The 13583-nt window shown below is 44.2% G+C and overlaps 1 protein-coding gene across 1 annotated transcript; it reads left to right on the top strand.

Moving 5' to 3' along the window:
- The first annotated feature begins 10418 nt into the window (after positions 1-10418).
- Positions 10419-13022, top strand: LOC145412399 (uncharacterized). The gene has a single exon (XM_080282318.1). It carries the CDS (start codon positions 10419-10421, stop codon positions 13020-13022), a length of 2604 nt encoding a protein of 867 aa, XP_080138444.1.
- Positions 13023-13583: the final 561 nt, after the last annotated feature.

Consider the following 13583-nt stretch of genomic DNA (forward strand, 5'->3'; position numbering starts at 1 on the left):
CCCTATCCTCTCGCCTGCCCGGCCGTGCTACACTAAGTAAATCTTCCCTGGAATTTTTCACTGATTTCATCCATTGAAATAAGCCCTATGTCCTATTCTTATACCAAATAATATATACAAGAAAGAAATAAGGTAAGTGAGAGTGCCATACACCTGGAATTGGCTAATTATCACCTGACAACACCTCACGTGCACTCGTTCGCTAATTTTCGCTGTTTTTTTCCCCTTGAAATATGCCGTATAATCTATTTTCGTAATAAATATACATGTAAGGAGGGAAGGGAGAAGCCTAAGTGATATTTACATTCACCTGGAACTACCTAATTTATAATGTATTGTCTAGATTTCCTGCCAATCATATCAGTGCTAGACAAAGCTGTTTCACGGTCTAACATTGGAAGCTCTGAATATATATCTCCTAAGTAGGCCTCTAATCTATTTTCGTAATAAATATACATGTAAGGAGGGAAGGGAGAAGCCTAAGTGATATTTACATTCACCTGGAACTACCAAATTTATAATGTATTGTCTAGATTTCCTGCCAATCATATCAGTGCTAGACTTAGCTGTTTCAAGAACCAATATTGGTAACTCTGAATAACCCCTAAGCAGTCCTCCACGCTGGCCCTCCGTTATCAGTTTACTCTCATCTTCCGAAGCAAGGGTACGTATGTTTCTTCTTGCTGACTTCAAGGCCTTTTTTCACCCCCATGCAAATGGCCCTGTGACCTTTACCCCCTACTAAACCTCGTGTGGAAAGAGGTAAAGGGCTGACAATTGATAAAAGAGTGACTACGATCTTTCTATCTATCTATCTATCTATCTATTGCCAGACGCCTCAATCCCGTTTGGGGTGGCCACAAACAAATCGCCTCCAAGTCGCCCTGTCCCCCGCCATTTCACTGCCCTGCTCCCAACTCACACCCCCCTCTCTCATATACCTCTCCACCCCATCCCTCCATCTCATCCTCGGTCTCCCCCTCCCTCTTCCACCCTCCACCTCACTCACATACACTCTCTTCGTCAATCTTTCACCCTCCATCCTCTCCACATGGCCAAACCACCTCAGTGTGTTCCTCACAACGCTTCCTATCACATCCACATCCACACCACAACGCTCCTTTATATCCTCATTCGTCAGCCTGTCTCTCCACGTGACTCCACAGGCTCCTCTTAAATAACTCATTTCCACTGCTCTCACTCTTGACTTGTGTCCTTCCAACAATGTCCAAGCTTCACTTCCGTACGTTAGAGTTGGTATCACAATACTGTCATGTAGTAACTTTTTTACTTCCATGCTCACTTCCCTGTTTCTTATCACTGCTTTTAAGGAACCAGCAACCTTTCTTCCCTGCTGTACCCTTTCAAGCACTTCACCCTCCAAACCTCCATCCTTACTCATCACACTACCCAAATACTTAAACGTACTCACATTTTCCAATTCCTCACCATCCAACCTCGCTGTACATTCACTGACTTCACCTCTCTCAAAGACCATCACTTTACTCTTCCCTACATTCACCTTTAGGTTCCGTTTCTTACACACTCTCTCAAACTCATCCACCAAGCCTTGCAGCTCCCCTTCGTCTTCACTCAACAACACAGTATCATCTGCAAACAACAGTACAGGGAGTTTCCAAACACTATCCTCTCTCACCAGGGCCACTCCAACATCCACTACCCTACCTTGTACCTCTTTTATTACCCCATCCATGTACAGATTGAACAACCATGGAGACATGACACATCCCTGTTTCAAACCAACTTTCAAAGAGAAAAATTCACTTAGTTCACCATCTACTGTACACGCACTGCAGCCTTCGCACCATCGTACATACTCTTCACAGCATTCAACAACTTCCCATCTACTCCATATATTCTTAACACTTTCCACAATCCTTGTCTATCCACCCTGTCATATGCTTTCTCCAAATCCATGAAAGCCGCATACAACTTCTTTCCCTTCTCTAGAAACTTTTCCACTAAAGATCTAAGAATGAATATCTGATCTACACAACCTCTTCCCTTCCTAAAGCCTCCCTGTTCTTCTCCAACTAATTTCTCTGTTCTTTCTCTAACTCTGTCTATAAGTAACCTACCATACACTTTTCCTATTATACTAAGAAGGCAAATGCCCCTATGATTACCACACACTTCTTTTTCCCCTTTTCCTTTGTACAAGGGAATAATTATACCTGACTTCCAATCCTCCGGGACTCTACCTTCCTCCCAGGCCAATCTGCACATCTTCCACATCCATTCTACTACTATCTCTCCCCCATGCTTCAGCATTTCACCACACACTCCATCAATTCCTGGGGCTTTCCCCGATTTAACTTTCTTCATTGCTTCCACAACTTCCATCCTACTGATTTCTTCCTGTCTTCTCACCTCCCTCCTTCTCCCAGCCATTCCCCAGCCACTTATACTTGCATTACTTCCATCCTCCACGTTCAACAATTCCTTAAAGTGTTCTCTCCATCTGCTCACTTTTTCTCCCTTCTCCACTAGTAATCTACCATTTTTATCTTTCACTCCCCTGTTAACTTCACTTCCACCCTGTCTTACTCTTTTCACTTCTCTCCAAAACATTTTCTTACAGTCCCTCCACTTTACACTCAAATTCCTTCCAAATTCCTCATCCACTCTCTTCTTACTCTCTCTTACTAATCTTTTCACCTCTCTCTTCCTTTCCACATATAACTCTCTCTTCCGCCTCTCAACTTCTTCCACGCCCCTATTTCTCATCCATTCATTGTATGCTTTCTTCTTTTGTGCCACAGCCTGTTTCACCTCTTCAGTCCACCACGCTGTTCCTTGCACCCCCCTCCGTCTTCTCTTCCTTCCACACACCACATCACATGCTGCACATATTTCTTCTGTAAATATCTTACACACACCTTCCACGTCTCCCATCTGCTCCAATTCATATTTGCCCAATCGTTCCTCCACTTCTCTCTTATACTCTGCCTTTTTCTCATCCTCTTGTAACCTTTCCACTCTCCTTGCAACTACACCTTCCTCTTGTCTTTCCCTTCTTCTATTCCTCCATCTTACTTGCAACCTAATTCTGGCCACCACCAAGTAGTGGTCAGAAAGTCCACTCCCCCAACCTCTATACACTCTTGCATCCTTTACGCATCTTCGCATCCTTTCATCCACACACACATAATCAATCATTGCCTTCCTTTCATTCAGTTCACCACCCACCCTTCTCATCACTCGCCATGTATACCTGTGGATCATTTTATGCCTGAAGAGGGTATTGGCTATTACCAACCCCCTCCCAGCACAAATGTCCACTAGCGCACTCCCATTCTCATCTATCTCAGCAGGCACACCCCACTCACCAACTATTCCATCCACCTTCACATTACCAACTTTACCATTCATATCACCAATCAAAAACACTCTCTCACTCCTTCCAAACTTTTCCATGCACACTTCCATATTTGTCCAGAACTCTTCTCTCAAGTGGAATTGTAAATAATGTGTAAATAATGTGTAAACAGCAAGTGAAAGTAATGAATGTAAATATACGTGAACAATGGAAAATAGTTTTATAAGTTATTTCAAGTGATAGTGCACAACACAGTGTAAATAAAATAGAAATGTAAATAACGTAAATAAAATAGAGAACGTAAATAGAAATGTAAATGAGTAGTATTATAAGAGTATGAGTATATACCCTAGGAGTAATGAAAGTGAAAGTTTCACTCTAGCATGTCTGAATGCTATGAGTTATGAGAGTGAAGATGAAAGTGACATTCACTCTCAATGCCAGTATACAGGACGAGAAAGTGAATGCTACGTATTTTACTGAAAGGAATTGAATCCCTACAGTGACAATAAACTAATACTACTGAAGGAGACTTATGGATAAAGACTGTAGATATATATAAGTGTTATATAGTAATAGAAATATAAAGTGTGAGGGGTTTTATGAATAATAAATGACAGAGTAACAAAAGCGAACTAGTGCCAGTGCGACGATCAGACGCGCTCGTAATTTCCATTGCTTTCACAGTGTTTTTTTTTTTTTGAGTATGGATCCCAAACTACTTGAAAATTGTAGAATAGTGTTTATAGTGTTTGTATCTGGCTGTGGTAATCATATTACGGGTTGTCGGGAAGTGTAAAGTGGAGACTTCGTTACCCTACTTCAGAGGTCTCCACAAGTCCTACGGTAACCGATGAAGGCTCAACAATCATTCCAGGAGAAAGCTGAAGGTATGTGCCATAAGCATATGTAATTTTATTATTCTAGGACTAATAACTGATTTTTGGCAAATATTTTTTGAGAGTCTGTCGGAGCCCAAATAACCCCGCGGCACACGCAAGTCATTGGTAAACAAACCCGCGGTGTAGGGGTTAAGGGTTACTTCACTTGTGTGTACGATTGTTGTATGCAGTCAGTAGCCAGAGTCAGGGGTTTGAGGATGTGGTTTCAATTCCAGTAGCTTTTCTTGGGATCTTCATGCATCTGTTACAATAGATATGCATTATTATAGGTCATTTGTTAATATTGTTTGTGCATATTAGATATAGCTAACCTTTATTCTTGATTAAAACTGAATAATATTTAGCATTATAGGTGTAAGTTGGTAGTGGTTAAACACCTAGTCCTCAGTTTTGCCCATAGGTTATGTACTCTTTTGTACGAACAGATTTCCATAAACATATCTACTGGTAACATCAGGAGTCCTTTTGTATTAGGGTTTTGTAAGAGTAACCACAATGTCATTTTGAGTAGTGCATGTGTGGATGGTAGAGAAAAAGCTGAGTGGTACCATTGATACTTTATTTGTGCAGGTGTTACAGAAGGAGTTAAGTGCTAAAGGGAACATGATCAACCCAGTAGTACTTATAAGGTGGAACCATTACTTCAGATTGTTAGATGATGTGTTAATGACTGTGGCATATGTCACTGGGTATGCTGTTTGATTGTTATACTCTCTCTGGTGGGGAGGAAGGGGGATCCTACCTCATCCCTTTTCTTAGGTAGGAATTGGGGGAGAAATATTTGATGCTGTGCATGAACAGGCAGTTCTAGTGGTGTGTCTGACCTCTTCAGTTTGTCATATTTACCCAGGCAGAATAAAGTTGTCTATATACAGCAGGATTATTCAGTACTAAAAATAAGTGTAATTGCAGAGAAGGAGTTAAAGTGACATTATCCCACAGGGCATTTGGAAAGTATCAGATTTGAGCCAGTGAGCAGGATTGTTAGTGTGGCAGACCAAACTGATCAGCCAAGCTGCCCACTTCCTCCACCCTGCCACTCCTCATCCCCTGGCCAGCCCATCATCCACTGTGGTGGGGCAGCAGCAACACACAAGGCCTGCCCATCATCCACCATGATGGGGCAGCAGCAACACACAAGGCCTGCCCATCATCTACTGTGGAGAGGCAGCAGCAACACACAAGGCCTCTAGTGTCACACAAACAAGCAGTGTCTCTCGGTAAACGCCTCCAGTCACTCACCAATACTGGATGATGCAGGGTTAGTCGTATCTGCCTGTGTTTGCTGTCACTGTATGCAGTTACCTTTGTATGTGTCCAGCTGTGCATTTATCACAAGGCGATGAAACTCCACTGATGTCTGGATGATGCATAGTTTGTCAGTTGGACTTATTGACAAATCTGTCATTTCATTTTTGGCATAGTTTTTATGATGATGATGATGATAATTATTATTATATACTTATCTTTTCTTAATTTTCTCACCATCAGCCAAAATTTTGAGATGTAACTGGATGTTCACCACCCACTCTCTCAGTGTAATGCTGCTTTCAGATGACTGCCCTTTCCTCTTCCATCCTTCTTTTCTTCTCTCCTCTTCTGTCTTCTTTCCTGCATTCTTTCCTCTCTTTTATGCCTACAGGTGACTCTACACTCCCCCTTTTGTTTTGTCCTTCATTCTTTCCCCTTCCTTCTGCCTATAGGTGACTCTACACTGAGTGACAAGCCAAATGGTTTCCAGTATACCAGGAAACCATTTAGTATGCTGGGTGGTAACCAAATTATGGTGCCTTGTGGTTTAGTGGGTAATTATTGTGCTCCTATTGGATTGAGTCGGTGAAGGTTTATATCCAAGGGGTGGTTGGGGTTTATTCCTCACGTATTGCTTCTCAGGGATGAATGAGGCTGGTCACTTTCATCTTAAATGTCAGGACCAGCTTGCCTAGCCCCGGGCTCCTACGCTTATGGAGCAACACTGGATTAGATGATTTTTTTCTTAATTTTTCACCTTCAGCCAAGATATCAAGAGACATAACTGGAGGATATAAATATGTCTTTCATACACTTCGTCACCAGAGGTTCATATAATGCTGATGTAAATAATATGGCAATAGTGAGTGTATATTTAAACAAACTACTGAAGTTTAACTTTTTGTGCTTTGGACCCATTAAACCTTTCAATATGATGATGTTTTTACTTTTATAATTCATTCTTCTAACAATTTTATTGAATTGTGATGAACCACCTACAGCCAAGATGCTAGTATACTCTCTTAAAAAATACAGTACATTTAAATTGTCTGTGGATAATGTTGTGTGGTTTGGACCTAAACCTTTCCGTATGATTATGGTGTATTTTTATTTTTAAATTCCAACAGTTTTATTGAACTGAGACAAACTTCTTTTAGCCAAGATGCTGCTAGTACTCTCTTCAAAGTAAATAGTTAATGCAAGTTGTCTGTGGATAATGAGAATAAATAGTTTAAAGACATCATGTTGAAAGGGTCAGGTATAATATTTTACTGGTACCCACATAATGGAAAATTTTTATTAACTGAGGATTGAAACTTCTTTACTGGTAACTTTTCAGTAAACAGTTGTCAGTACTCTTCCTCCCTGTGCCAGCTTCCTCCTCTCTCTCTCTCTCTCTCTTCCCTCAGTGTTAGTAATTTCCTTCTCCCTCTCTCTCTTAGTGCCAGCCCCTTCCCTCCCTCCCCCTGGTGGGAACCGCCTTGTCGTGGTGGGGGGGCTTGCGTGTCCCTGTGACCTGGCGAGCGAGGCTAGAGGGGGCTTTGGCCCCTGCTCCGCCCCTCTTGGGGGGAGAGGGCTACCCATGCTAGTAAGGTCGTCAGTGAGAGACCAGACTAAATGGTTCCTGGAGTTAGGCTGCCAGTGTAGGTCAACAGTGCCGCCCGCCAGAGGGATCACCTTCTGGGGTTGTCCTGTGTTGGATGGTTGGGTGTCTGGGCTGGGATGCGCTGGGGAAGGGGGTCTTAGCTCCTCCGTGGGCAAACTTTCGGATCATGTGGGGTTTCTTCTTAAACCGAGAAGCCCCCATGGGGACGAGGTACCCCGCTCGTGGCGGCCAGCGCTCGGTCCCCTCGTATTCCCGGTAGGCGGTTGCTCCTGGCCCCTGGAGCCATTTATTATCAACCCATTATATATGGACATAAACACTAAAAATACCATTGGTCCTCGAGGGGAGGTCGACCAGACCCTCGAGACGTCACCCTCTTGTCGTGATGGTGGTTCTTTGCAAGTGCAGGCTGGAGCTCGCACTCCTGCTGCTGCTACTAATGATGCCGGTAGACCCGGCGAGTCGCCTATCAAGTCTTCCAAGATTTCTTATAATCTGGATACGCTTAAGCTGATTAATGTGTTTACATCTCTTTCCTACCGTGCCATTCACTCTCTCTTCAAACCATTCGGAACAGTTGCTCGTATCCGTCTAAGATATGATGATGATTGTAGGTCCAATCGGTGTTACGTGACCTTTACTTCTGGCAGTGCTGCCAAAGCCGCTTTTGAGGCAAGGAATTCTCTTTCTCTAGGGGAGGCCAACTGTACTGTTGAGCTGATCCAATCAAACAACGTAATGGATTGTGAAAATGACTATTGCCCCAACATCTTTGATGATGCTGAAGAGCGAGTTCCTAAGGTGCGCCATGCCCCCACACCTTACTGGTTTGTGGCATATTATAGAGAAGGGAGAGGAAACTTCATCCACGCTGCTAGGTATCTAGAGAAAGAAATTGGAGTGCTTCCTGAGGGCAACCTCAAGAAGTATGGTAAAGGAGTGTTAGTTCGAGCAAAGGATCTGACACAGGCCATGATGCTTCTCCATCTACCTTGCCCTTCTGATGGCCTCTTTGAGACCATCAAACCTCATCGAACATTCAGTTACAGCAAAGGGCGTGTCTATAATCAGGATTTGTATGCTTTTTCAGAAGATGACATTCTTGATTTGTGCCCTGATAATGTCCAGCGAGTATCGAAGATCAGAGGAAATAGTAACATGATCGTCTTCACCTTTTATGGTCTTTATCTCCCAGATCGTGTTAAAATTGGCCCTCTGTCCCTTCAAGTAAAACCTTTTGTTGACCGTCCCCTGCAGTGTTACTCATGTTATGAGTTTGGTCACGGGAGGAAGAACTGTACAAATCGTCCCTGGTGCGGTCATTGCTCTGCCCTGGACTCTCATCCTACTATTGAGTGTGAGTCGGATCCCTATTGTTTTTACTGCAGGGAGGCTCATTCCCTAAGTTCTCGACAATGTAGGAGGTACCGCCTTGAGCAGGATATTCGTCAGTTGGCTAACTCACAGTTCATTAGCCTGGGTAGTGCCAGATGGGAACTTCTGTTTCGACAAGAGAAGGATGGTGGGGCTAAGACATTTGCCTCCTCCCTCTGCCCTAATTCTTCCAACTCCACATCTGGTTCGGCTTCAGCACCTTCTCACCTTCCTCAACCAACAAAAGTTTCTTCCCGCTCTCTTCCGATTGCTTCTTATATTCCTGTCCGGAATAATTTTTCCGTTCTGTCAACCGTGTCAGATAGGCCCTCCACAGCATCCTCATCTGAAAGACCGGAAACATTAACTACAAGAGTTCATGCCGTAGAAGTCCGTGCCCCCATGGATTCTCCAACAAGAACACCTAAAATATTTACATCGCATCAGAGGCACCTTGGACGTTCATGTGAAACGATTGACTCAACAGGCATTCGTCCTAGCCCGTCAGTTGTTTCTCCTGAATCATCAGCTGCCCCCTCTGTTGAGTCCTCAGAGTCTACAAAGACAATCACACATGTACATTCTCCGACTAAGCAATCTCCAAGTTTTTCATCTCAGTCACACCAGAAACGTCCCTGAGGGTCTACTGAGTCTCTTGACTCAACAGACGTTCCACCTAGCAAGATTCCTCTGGGAGTATCAGGTGGCCATCAGCAGAAGACACCCTGTTCATATATGAAACGTGCCCCTAATCGAGAGAATATATTAAACGCGCTAGGCCTACCTTTTCTTCAGAGTCCCGTGTGCGAGTTCCGGCTACTGCACCAGGTACTTCAGCACGAGTGCCGGACTCCCCTCTGGAGGCTCGTCAGGGTCCCCGCATTCCCGCAAAACTGTTGACATACCAAGTAAAGTTGGCACCGGGAAGTACAATTCTTGGACTCCCCCAAAACCCCGCACTAAATAGTCAAATTCAAGTTCCTCCAGTGGAAGTTTCGTCTGTAACTTCTAAGATCCCAGTCACCAAATCTGTTGTTGACAAGTCCGTGAGGAGCCGTCGTCTGCCATTGCACACTGATACCAAACGTGTGCCTTCATCTTCCCAACCGCATAAAGGAAAGGTTGGGGCTTCCGACGTTAGTAGGTAATTTTCCATTCTGACATCTTGCAGTGGAATTGTAAGGGTCTTCGCTCTAGGTCCGAGCAACTAAAAGTTCTGATACATGACTTTGATCCAGGTATCGTTTGTCTCCAGGAGACCATGTTGGGCTCTGAGGTATACAATCCTGGATTGAATTATGCCTTTCACGGGTCTCCCCCTCCGCCAGGAAATCGTGCGCATGGGGGTACAGCAATAATTGTTCACAGGTCCTTGCAGCTCTCTTCTGTTCAGTTCCAGACAACTCTTCAAGCTGTTGCTATTACAGTTGCATTGGAATATTCGCTCACGGTGTGCTCCTTGTATCTTCCACCTGGTGGTGGTTTCAATGAACATGACATTGAAGACTTAATCCATCAGCTTCCTGTCCCCTTTCTCCTTCTTGGAGACTTTAACGTCCATAATCCGCTATGGGGTGGTACAATTTTGGATGCTGGTGGGAGGATTATAGATGACATACTCCAATCACATAATATCTCATTTTACAATGATGGCTCTATGACTTACCACAATGTCTGTAGTGGAGCCTCCTCCACTATTGACTTGAGCTTGTGTTCTCCCTCCATCCTAATGGATTTTCGTTGGTCAGTAAATCCCTTTCTGAATGGAAGCGACCATTACCCAATCCATCTAAAGTGTGTGAAAAATGTTCCTGCTCATTCTTCTCCTAGGTGGAGGGAGCGGGAGGCTGATTGGTTGAATTACAAAAACGGTATACTTCTGGCTAGGCCTTTCGAGTCCTTCTGTAGTCACTTGGAAGCCTATGATTACTTTGTTGCTGTGATGATGGGCAGTGCCCGTGTGGCCATCCCTATGTCGAAAGGTAAACCGCGTCGACCTGTGGTCCCCTGGTGGAATAAAACCTGTGCCATACTAAGGAGAATTACGAGAAAGTGCTATCGTCGTTATAAGACCAGAGCTTCAGCTGCCACACGCCAAATTTACCAACGTGCCATGGCAAAGCAGCGTCGCTACTTTCGAAAGGCCATGCGGGACTCCTGGATATCTTACATCAACGGCATTAATTCCAAGACTCCCTCTAAGGTTATATGGAGGAAAATTAGAAAGCTTTCAGGTAAATTTATCCCATCTCCCAACCCGACATTGAAAATAGGTGACAGCCTCGTCACTGATCCTGCTGAGGTTGCAGAGACCTTAGGGAGGCATTTTGCTTATGTCTCCAAGTCCTCTCGAATATCAGGGAATGGTATTCCTGACATGCCTCCACCTTCTCCATCTTCTTCCAATGCTGCCTATAATGCTCCGTTCACACTCCGGGAACTAGAAGACGTTCTGTCATCGACTACCTCTACATCTCCAGGTGAGGACAACATCCTTTATTCAATGCTCACGAATTTGCCTGTTATGGCTACGAAGTTCCTCCTAAAGATCATTAACAAAATTTGGGAAACGGGCATTTTTCCTGCCAGTTGGAGAGTTTCCCTCATCATTCCCATCAGCAAGCCAAACAAAAATCCCCTTTTGGCCACCACCTATAGGCCTATCGCATTGACCAGCTGTGTTTGTAAGATGATGGAAAAGCTAGTTAATGCAAGGTTAGTGTGGTACTTAGAATCCGAAAAGCTGCTTTCTCCTTACCAGTTTGGGTTTCGGAAGAACCGTTCGACATTAGACCCCCTCCTGATCCTCTCAAATAAAATCCAGCAAAGCTTTGCCAGCCATTGTCAGACTATTGGGGTGTTCTTTGACCTTGAGAAGGCGTATGACACAACCAGGCACACTAGTATCCTTCTTCAGCTGTCTCGATATGGCATAGAGGGAAATATGTTTTGCTTTATCCGTTCCTTCTTGTCGGAACGTTACATTAAGGTTCGTGTCGGAAATGTCGTATCCAGCCCTTATAGGCAAGAGGAGGGTGTTCCCCAAGGCAGCATTCTTAGTGTCATCTGTTTCGCTGTGGCTATCAATGGAGTTCTCGATCAGATCTCCCGCCCTGTGTTGGGCTCCCTGTATGCTGACGATTTGGCAATTTGTGTGTCTGGCTACGACGCAGTCGAGATTAGTCATCACCTGCAGAAGTCCATATACACTATTTGTCGTTGGGCTGATGATAATGGTTTTTGCTTTTCACCTTCCAAGACTGTCGCAGTCCGCTTCACTAGAAGCACACGCCAGGAGGTTGTCCCACACTTAAAGTTAAACAACGACATCATCCCTTTTGAGAAAGAGGTTAAGTTTCTGGGTATGATCTTTGACTCACGTCTCTCCTGGTCACAGCACATTGATTATCTGAAGCTTAAAGTCAAGAAATCATTAAATATCCTTAGGGTGGTTTCTGGTTTTGATTGGGGTGCTGATAGGAACTCCCTTCTCAGGCTTTATAACTCTTTGTGCCGGTCACAGATTGACCACGCATGCCAAATTTATTCCTCTGCATGTAAGACCAAACTTCACGAGCTTGATGTGCTCCACAATACGGGACTACGACTGTGCTCGGGTGCATACTGCACTTCCCCTGTGGAGAGTTTATATGTAGATACAGACCAGCTTCCTCTGGACTTACGCAGGCATGAGTTAGGGCTTCGCTACATTGCGCGAATTAAGAGCAATCGTTACACCAATCCTTGTGTTGATGTTCTGTTGCAGTGTGACCCGTCTAAGTTCTATGGTCCTAGAGCCTCTATACCATTCCAGATTCGCATGCTTCCTGTGGGTGACGCATCACTGAGGGAGCAAAAAATTGAACCAGTAAGCTACAGCAGTCTCCCTCCTTGGCTCATTCCAGAACCTAATGTGTGTCCCAAAACCATACGTAGAAAAATCTTTTCGGATGAAGAAACTAAATCGAAGTTTTTGCATCACGACCTTCTCCACAGAGACTCAGTAAAGTTGTATACTGATGGCTCAAAGTCACCCCTTGGTGTAGGCTGTGCTGTCGATCATGAAGGGGGTGTACGTCTTGGACGGCTTTCTAATAATGCGTCTATTCTCACTGCTGAACTAACTGCTATTGAGAAGGCTCTTGAAGAGGCTTACTCAATGCCGGGAAAGACATTTACAATATATTCAGACTCCTATGGAAGCTTGACCGCCATTAAGCAGTTTAACACATTCCACCCTATAATAAGGAAGATTCAGTCTTGGCTTTGGCGCCTGGCTGCAAAGTATAAATTTGTTTCGTTCTGCTGGATACCGTCACATGTTAATCTCTATTGGAACGAATTTGCTGACAAAGAGGCAAAATCGGCATGTTCTCTTCCTTCTGTTGGGTATAATAAGGTTCCCTATTCTGATTTGAAGACCGTTATCCGTAACTTTGTTTGGTCTGAGTGGCAGGCGAGATGGGCTTCCCCCTCCCTGGCCAATAACTCAAAGTATAGAGATTCGGCCATCGGTTTATGCCTGGTCATCCTCTTCTCAGGCTTTTGAGACGAGGTTGACTAGGCTGCGAATTGGCCATACGCGTTTGACTCACGGGTTCCTTTTGGACCGTGGGGTCCCACCCCGGTGTGACATCTGTCATGTCACAATAACTTGCAGGCATTTCTTATTGGACTGTCCGACCTATGCCCGCTCTCGGGCGAAATTTTTAACAAATAGAGGATCCTTATCAGTTGTTTTAGGCAATAGGGCAAATGTGTCTAGCCTTATGGCATTTTTAAAGGAGACAGGGCTATACTGCAAGCTGTGATTGGTGTTGTCATAGTTATGTTTTAGGGCTTGCTGACTACATCTGTTTTCATTTTACCTACGATTTTAGTTGCATGATTATTGTGTTGTAGTTTTCTCAATTTTTATACTCATTCTTTTAAACTATCGTCTTTCATATCTCACTCATCAAAGCGCTGAATGACCTAGCAGGTCCCAGTGCTTGGCCTTTGGCCTAAACTTCATATTCCATTCCATTCCCTTCCCTCCCCCCCCCTTACATCCACCACCTTTTATCTGTCACAGAGACTTATTCCCCCCTCCCCCCCTCTCATTTGCAGC

The sequence above is a fragment of the Coenobita brevimanus genome, chromosome 1 (assembly GCF_032717465.1).
Source record: "Coenobita brevimanus isolate Jiangsu-jjx chromosome 1, ASM3271746v2, whole genome shotgun sequence".
NCBI classification, from domain to species: Eukaryota; Metazoa; Arthropoda; class Malacostraca; order Decapoda; family Coenobitidae; genus Coenobita; species Coenobita brevimanus.